Below are 8,410 nucleotides of genomic sequence, written 5' to 3'. Positions count from 1 at the left end.
TTGACGGTGACGAGTTGTGCGATGGACGGGACGGAGATGGGTCCTGCGGCCATCGAACCGATGGAAACAGAGCCGCCGGTCTTGGCTCCGAGAGTGCCCGAGAGCTGAGATTGGGCGGTGGCAGCGGCAGTGCTGGGAGATGTCATCGCGTTGGATTTTCAGAAGTGAGGCTCTGATACCATATGAAAACGCGAGGGATGTGTTTGAGGATTCCGTGCATCAACAGGATGCCGGCTCAATCTATATATATAGCTCGTAGGCTTACAGGATAGATACAAGGTTGGTTATGATATGTCCACAACAACTCGGATCATTATCATACCTAATTCTATTATACATGTTTATCAACAAATAATGCACCTGAACTCTACAGCTCGTCTAACAGTATCTGCATCAATCGATGCAAGCCTGCCAGATCTAATGTCCCCTTTTGTAATTTAACCTAGGATACAGCCTGATGGGCCTGCTCAGACTAGCAGAGCTGCACAAGCAGTTACCAGCAGAATATAAGTACTTACAGCATTTGCGTGAGCGTCAGAAGGCGACGAACCAGGAGGTGTGGAGGCAACAGGGGGGGCATTCTTTGGCGTAACAGGAGGGAACGGTGCCTGCACCACACTTGATGAGTTCAGTTCTGGCATTGGGGCCAGAGCTGGTGGCTGGGCGTTAGTACCGGCATATTTTTTTATTAGCTGTGCAAGGTCGCCAACACTAACGGGCTTCATGTAGGAGGGAATGTCATTTCCCAAACCTGTACAAGAATTCCCTGCCAATACAAGTATAACAAATGTCAAATATTGTAACCCGGCAAAACGAAAACAAAAGTAAATATTCATTCACCTTCAGTTCGCTATTACTGTAACTAAGCATGATAAATATCAGCCATGGTATAGCAAAAATGTGGGATTAGGACAAACTTCTCAGGTGACTAGCTATCTGGACTGCAACGCTAAAAATGTTTCAACAGAGGCACAACAAATGTTAATATTCCAAATTAACCTAAAAATAACTAGGCATGGGTTGGCGCTAATTTACGGGATGTGCAAAAGATGCAAGCAGCAAAATAATGGGGAGCAAATGATCTCAGATGGCACTTACTTTTGTATCTTCTTACTGTCTTGGGGAAATCAGTTATTAAGCCATCAACCTTAACCGACTGAACATAGTTACTGATTTCCACTGTTTCGTCCGAGAAGAAATCCCACGGTTGTGATACAAACTCATTGCGGAACACCTGTACATATACGGCTAGTCCCGCAGACTGCAGATCTTTCACAAGACTGGTTTGCCTGATGATAAAATGTGCACTTAGTGTGAAAACAGAATTCTTGTCAATAACTACAGCATGAGCAAACTTCTTAACATCTGCTAGTGAGGAAGCAGAAGCGTCCCCAATGTTTGACGGCAGAGTGTAAACAAGCTTGTATTTTGTTCCCTGCTGCTTCAATTTGACAAGAACTGCACTGTCTTTTGACTGGAGCATGACTTCCTTGGTAGTTTGATTATGATAACCAGCATCATTTAAGGCAGTGGTTAAAGACCCAATAACGTCAAATCCTAATGACTTTGCCATAAATGCAGCATTCTGCAGTATAGAAGATATATTGATCAATGAACAAAGAACTCCACTGATTAAAGGACTTGAGAAAATTGCAAGAAACTTGACTTCCAGAAACACTATAGTATACTTGGTAACGCTTCATAGGCAAATAGTAAGCCCATAATAATGGACAGAATCACATAAAGTATGTGTACTTGTTATTTCCAGAAGTTTTGTGTGTTTGCTACATTCATGATTCTCCTATTCTTTGTAAATAAGAGACTACACAAGATGACAACAGATAAATAAATCATACGACTGATAGAAACAGAGACAAATAAATAGAATACGTTTGATATACTAGTTTTTACTCAGAGAACACTGAAAGATAATTATCATGGTTAACTCCCGTTTTTGCAAATCAAAGAGTCACAAACTCACAATAGAGAAACTGTAATTCAGGTAGCAAGCACAACATGACCTAAGGGGTTGAAGTAAAAGTTACTTCAAGCAGAAGTATCACCTCGATAATCAGCATGATGCCAGACAAATCCTTATCCTTCCCATATGCCAGAAAGTCAGACAACCTGACAAACTTTCCTTGATTTATGTTCTTTGGATTTCTTGCAAGATAATAGCCACTCAATGGGCTAGATATCTTTGCTGCAGAAAAAGGGCCGGTACAAGGCCACTGCACAAATTAGCTCTTTGTTTTACGCCACATACTTCCTAAGTTGTTAGCCATCTACTTTCATAGAAAACAACATTACCGAACTATCTAGATGATGCGATAAAGGAACTCACGTTTCAAATCACTATTGCTAATGTTGTTCCAAGTAAGGTTGAATGTGAATATTCCTGGTGTACTCTGAATTTCGGGAACAACAGATAAAGCAGAACCGAATGGTGTCATCTGAACATTGGTCGTATCAAGCAGGTTAATGGAACTCATACAGATAAGAACTCCATCACTTGTCACTTGAAGGGTACAATCAATCATATCAGCACCATCCTTAATAGCATACTGGTAGGCCAGATCAGTACAGTCTGGGTAGTCTCCACTAGCACCATTATGCGAGATAATTAATGGCTTTCCTGTAGAGAAACACTACAATAATTAAACAGAGTTGATTTTGTAGGCATTCAAGCATCTTGACAGCAATACTACTAAGATTTACACCCAGATATACATACCATGATCCGCAGTACTTGCATTCAAGGTAGTGAAACAACCTGAAGAGAAGGTGATTTAAATAAATTAACCAAGGAAAATATATTTTTCATTCGAGACGACAAGTGATGGTCAGATTTCACTATCTTTCAAAAATGGAAAAACGCAGTATGAACAAATATCCAAAAAACAGAAATGAAACATGGTTCACTGCCGCTTAGGCGCCTACTGCTAGCAAGCCTGAAACACAACTAGCAGTATGAGATAAAAATAGCAGGACGAGCAAAACAAAGGCAAATACATATGGTTTATATCTCTATAAACAATTAGTTACTGTTCTCACTTTGTAGATGAATAGCCATTTTCCAAAATTACTTTAACCTTTGAATGTATATTTCATTGGAACATATTCGATTTACTGATTGGCCACTAGGACTAGCATTGGACAGTAGGAAAAAAACAGGTTTAACAAGGACATAAGATAGTAGAAAGTAGTTCACGGGTTTAAAACATACTAACAGATTGAGTGGTTCAGAAGTTATTTAAGGTCTAAAAAAAGGCATAAAATTATGTTGCTTACAACTGATAGGTAAATAAGTTAGCAGAAGTGTTGAATCATTTATAGGTGTACAAAGCAAAAATAATATATGGACAAATGACATAGTGAAGAGATGCCAATGCACCGGTGTTACATTATTCCTCATTGTCTAACTAAGTGTTACCGAGTTATCCCTACAAGTTACTCCCTCCGTTCCTAAATACTTGTCGCTGTTTTAGTTCAAGTTTGCACTAAAACAGCGACAAGTATTTAGGAACGGAGGGAGTAAAAGGTAAGTTGATTTTTTAAAGAAACAAAACATGCTGAGTGTGAAGTCGAAACAATATGTGGTCAATGATTTGGTAGGTACTGAAGATAACAAAATGAGAAACAAGTAACTTACCTATAGCCTCAGATGCAGTGATTGGATATTCTGTTAATACACCATCCACAGAGAAGTCCCCGTCACTAATAAATGATAGGTATTCTTGCAAGGGATCATAACTGTAGTTATAGGGAATAATTCTATCATTTGCGAAATCAGATGCATATATTTCTAGCCCTGCATTGTGGGCATTCCTGACAATAGATGTGGGAGGCAGTAGATAGTTATCATTTGTCACTGGCCAAATGTAGCTCTTGGGGACCATGATACCAGAAGCAGTTGCCTTAATTAATGCAAGGTTACTCAACATTGAACGGTAAGTTTTGTTTGTAGAAGGATCAGTGAGAGGGGTTTCAGGAAAGCGGAAAACAAGCTTTGTTTTGCCACCAACTCTTCCAGATATACTTTGGAGGAAACCCAATTCAGGTGATGAAATGTACTTCACAGACATACGCTTTAGGATGGAGAGTATGTAGCTTCTCATGTTCAAACCATGTTCCCTATAGAAGATATCATGCTGCACATGCATAGAAGAAATTAGCTTTTTAAAGGATTTGATATAGCACTAACAACATTAGCATATCAAGACCAAGTTACAAGAATAGTAATTTAACCTGAACATTCAACCAAACAGAAGGCGCTGGCGTGGCTATGGACTGCAAGTCAGTGACAGCAAGGATGCCGTACTGGACATAATCAAATTTGTCGGTGCGAGACCAAATTCTTTGTGTTACTGCTCAAAATATTGGATAACCAGCTTAGAAGAATAGCTATAGATTAAATAATGAGATGAAGCCTTGGGAGAAGTGTTACTAAGCAACGGAAAGTATGTAATTTGTTAAAATAAAATAAACAACTATTATAAACATACATATAATGTATATGTAAACAATGGAAGAGAAAAGGCATGCCAATAATTTACTCCCTCGGTTCCTAAATATAAGATGTTCTAAATTTTTACTAAGTCAAACTTTTTAAAATTTGTCCCAGTTTATACTTTACAGAAAAATGTACCAACTTCTACAACTCTAAAAATTGTTTTATTAAACCGCCATATATTTTTTCATAGTACACTTATTTGATATTGTAGATATTGGTATATTTTTCTATAAACCTTGTCAAACTTTAAGAAGTTTGACTTGGGACAAAGCTAGAACATCTTTTATTTAGAAACGGAGGTAGTAGTTCTTATTGGTTCATATTTACCAGTATATAATTGACATCTGTAGACCTTATGTAATAGCTTTCTTCACTAGAAAAAAAACTGAGTGTTACTCACAAATAACGCCTTGAAACTCAGAGAAGTTGAAGTCCACAGGAAACCACCCAGTTTTTGGCGCACCATGGACAACATATTTACTCTTTCTCGCAGAGTACACTTGGGCAATATCAGTGCAGTTCTGCATGTTTATATCCGGCAGGCAAATCCCAACACCGTCCTTTGTCAGTTGCACGTCGCACCACAAACTTGTATCAGGTGCGCTAGCAAGCAATGCAAAAGCAAAGGCGTCTTGACTGGAATCAGGAAACACCCCTGAAAAGCCACCTTTCGCGATAACAAGCGGAACATCACCTGCACAACAAATAGCCATGGGTATTCAAATTACTGAACATGCTCTTTCTCAAATCATCCCCTTCTTTTGCCGGGGAACTCTACATATAGGACTCTTAATCAGCCTTCTGAATCATAAAAGTAACCTTCACAAAATCTGCAACAAAGTTCCACAGAACAGAACCGCAATCCAGCGCGACGAAACAGAGCGGGAACTCGTGTGACATTCCAGAAGCAACGACAGCTTGCCACGATTTTAGGGGGAATTCCACGCACGTGCACGCAGTTTTGAACCGTCTCACTGGAAGCTCTCACCTCCGACCAAAAAGAAAAAACAGAACCGCAGAGCATCCGACCGTCGGACGCGAAGGAGGCAGGCTTTGCCTCGACGAGCTTGCAGAACAGGAACAGCTAGGTAAGCCACCGCAAAACCCGACAAACTGGTTTCAGCCGCCGCCTACTGCCGATTGCAGAACAAGCACAACACAAGCACACGCCGCCCCCAGAACCAAAATGCACGGGGCGAAGCAGAGAAGAGTAGGAGGTGTCCAGAGACTTGTAGAAGGAAAGGTCGCGGGGTGCTACCTGTTAGGGTTTTGTAGGACGAGGGCCGCCGGATGCCTTGCGCGTCTGCGCCGCCGCCAGCCAGGAGCAGGAGTAGGCCGCCGCACCAGCACAGCACCACGGCGAGGAAGGCGGCCGTCTGTCCCCCGCCACCACCGCCTCCAACACAGACTCTACTCCCCCTCATCTCCCCGAAGCTTCTCGAACCTCCCCGCAGAGGAAGCGAAGAGAAGATGCCGTTGGGGGAGAGAGAGAGCGCGCTCGGAGAAGAGCAGAGCAGAGAACCTGCAAAAGCTCTGGTGCTTTGGCAGGCAGAGCGCATATGATCGCCGCTGTATACTTGTGTCCCCACCAACTAACCAGATAGGACGCTGGCGGCTGGGGCCCGCGCAGCAGCGGCGGCCACGCTCGTGATCGATCGAAAAAGGAACCCGTCTTTCGTCGTGCTCGCTGGAATTTAAAACTGGCGAATGACCGCGACCTCGGGTTGGCGCACTCCACCGCTGCCCGCGGCGTGATGATACGCTGTGTGTGTGTGGACCTCTCCTCATCATCGTCGTCGTTTGTTATTTGATTCTTTGTTGTATAAAACGGCTTTGCGCGTTTGCGCAGGTCGTTCACGTGGTTGTGGATTTTATCCCCTGTGTTTGTTTTTTGTTGGTGATGATAGCGGGTCGGTCCCCCGGATGATTGGTTGATTTCCCAAGTTTATTGAGGCTGTTTTTATTTGACTCCGCAAATGGAAACGGGATGGTGCGTGGTAGTACGTGTTGGTGGTGCCGCGCAGTTGAAAGCACGCGCCGCACTTACTTGGCTATTATTGGCTCCGCGATCAGTTGCAAACTTGGAACGGATTCGCGCAAAAGTTGGTATGCTGACAGATGCTAGCACTAGCATACTGTCTCCGCCGTGGCGTGGAGCAGAGCACGCCATGACGATGAAGCCGAATCGGAGGAAATTGCAAAATCCACCGTCCATTGGGGACATTTTTGCGCAAAACACCATGATTTTTGCATTTTTCACCACCCATTGGTCTAATCCGTTGCAGATAAGTCCTGATTGACCTTCAGACAAGTTAACATCGTTTCTGACGGATGGGCATCACAAGTCAGTGGCCACGCTGGAACGGGTCGGATCCGAGGCTAGCGATTAAAAGGAATCTCCGGCAAGGCTGCCGACACGACGTTCTCGTCTGCCACCTGCCCCGCCTCTGCGTCCTCGGGCCGCCGCAGCCCCGCCCCGTACCCTGCTCGCGCTGCCGCTGCCCCCGATCCCGAACCTCCTCCTCGTCGTCTGCGGCGCGAGATGGGAAGGAGCAGCTGCTCCAGCCAAGATAGGAATAGCCAGCAGCAGCTATTAATTGATTCGAATTGATTGATGCACTCCAAATCAGCCGAGATGGGTACGGCTCTCTTGTTGCACTCCAAATCAGCAATCAGTTGATTGATTCTATCTAGCTAGCAAAGGGGGACGAGCTAGCAGCAGCTCGAATTAAATCCGTCGGCAGCCTGGGTCGGAGACGGGCTTTCTCGAATGGCCTCGGCGGCTCGCAGTCGTCTGTGACGTGGCCCGCGCACTCGCCTTCCTCCGCGCCGAGTGGCAGCCGCCCGTCGTCCACGGCGACCTCAAAGTGCTCCTCGACGCCGAGTTCCGCAACCTCAAGCCAGGAACTTCGCGAGGCCGGCGACCTGTCCTCCACCACTACTCGCGCGGCCATGAAATCCGTCGGCAGCCTCGCCGGAGCACAAGAAGAATGCCCCGGGTCCGGACCCCTTCCAGCGTGGCAGGAGGCTTTGGCCACGTTAGCGCTGACACGTGGGCCCCAGCTGTCAGAAACTTGATTAAGAGGGCAAACAGCCCATTAGAACCTTGTTGCAGTTGATTAGACAAACAACTGGTGAAAAACACAAAAAATTCGTTCAACTGGTGTTCTGCGCAACAACGCTTCCAATAACTGGTGGAATGCGCAATTTTCTCACCTGAATTGCTCCCCCACCCCGGTATACGATCGAGACAGGAGATGACGGGACAACAACATTCATTGCCTGTTCGTCGTTTCTGAATCGGCGTTTTCGGCGCCGCTCATGAATTCGTCATTCGTAAACAAAAAAGTTTAGGAATGGACTACACTAAAGTTTACTTCTCCTAAAAACCTGTCAAAAAGAAATTAGTAGTTCCTCTAAAAAAATGTTCGTAGTTCATCTTTTTTACAAATATCTTTTGAATTCGAAGGGACGTACTAGCATATGCTTGTGATAGCGATGCAATTATGACCACAAGTTGACCACTAGCAATTCTCTTCCCAAGTCTTTCGACGGTCAAGATTGATCGCGACGTCGCATGCTCCTTTCGTCACCGGGTGGATGCGTCCACGGCTCCAGGCGTGTCTCCATGTCGCGGAAACGCTAATGTCCATAGAATGGTAAGTAGAGAATTAATAATCCCTCCGTCTCATATTAAGTGACTCCCATTTGTCTAAATATAAACGTATCTATACACTAAAATATGTTTAGATACATGTAATAGAAGGCGAAGTATCCGGTAAAAACTATCGTTCGATGCAAACGTGCAAACTCCATAAAAACCACGTCTAGAAGTTTAAAAAAAAATCTAAAAAAATACCATATGTTGGGACTGTGATGTTCTACAAACCTGCAAAA

The 8,410-nt window shown here is 44.0% G+C and overlaps 1 protein-coding gene across 1 annotated transcript; it reads right to left on the bottom strand.

The window, feature by feature from the left end:
• Positions 1–200: 200 nt before the first annotated feature.
• Positions 201–6,165, bottom strand: LOC100832468 (glycerophosphodiester phosphodiesterase GDPDL3). Its single transcript, XM_003572309.4, has 9 exons — positions 5,772–6,165; positions 4,914–5,207; positions 4,249–4,367; positions 3,653–4,151; positions 2,735–2,773; positions 2,345–2,635; positions 2,064–2,203; positions 1,099–1,585; positions 201–766 (listed from the first exon to the last, which is right to left on the bottom strand). The coding sequence occupies exons 1-9, from the start codon at positions 6,070–6,072 to the stop codon at positions 468–470; spliced, it is 2,469 nt and encodes an 822-aa protein (XP_003572357.2). The 5' UTR covers positions 6,073–6,165; the 3' UTR covers positions 201–467.
• Positions 6,166–8,410: the final 2,245 nt, after the last annotated feature.

This window comes from Brachypodium distachyon, chromosome 3, assembly GCF_000005505.3.
Source record: "Brachypodium distachyon strain Bd21 chromosome 3, Brachypodium_distachyon_v3.0, whole genome shotgun sequence".
In the NCBI taxonomy this organism is placed as follows: domain Eukaryota; kingdom Viridiplantae; phylum Streptophyta; class Magnoliopsida; order Poales; family Poaceae; genus Brachypodium; species Brachypodium distachyon.
This window is presented reverse-complemented; position numbering and strand designations above follow the sequence as displayed.

Bases quoted from the DNA above. Each gene is read 5' to 3' on its own strand.
- LOC100832468 (XM_003572309.4), bottom strand. From the start codon at position 6,072: ATGCGCTCTGCCTGCCAAAGCACCAGAGCTTTTGCAGGTTCTCTGCTC. The intron at 5,208-5,771 runs GTAGCACCCCGC...TTTGTTGTGCAG, and splicing joins GTCCTACAAAACCCTAACAG to GTGATGTTCCGCTTGTTATC. The intron at 2,636-2,734 runs GTATGTATATCT...GTTTCTCTACAG, and splicing joins TGCAAGTACTGCGGATCATG to GAAAGCCATTAATTATCTCG.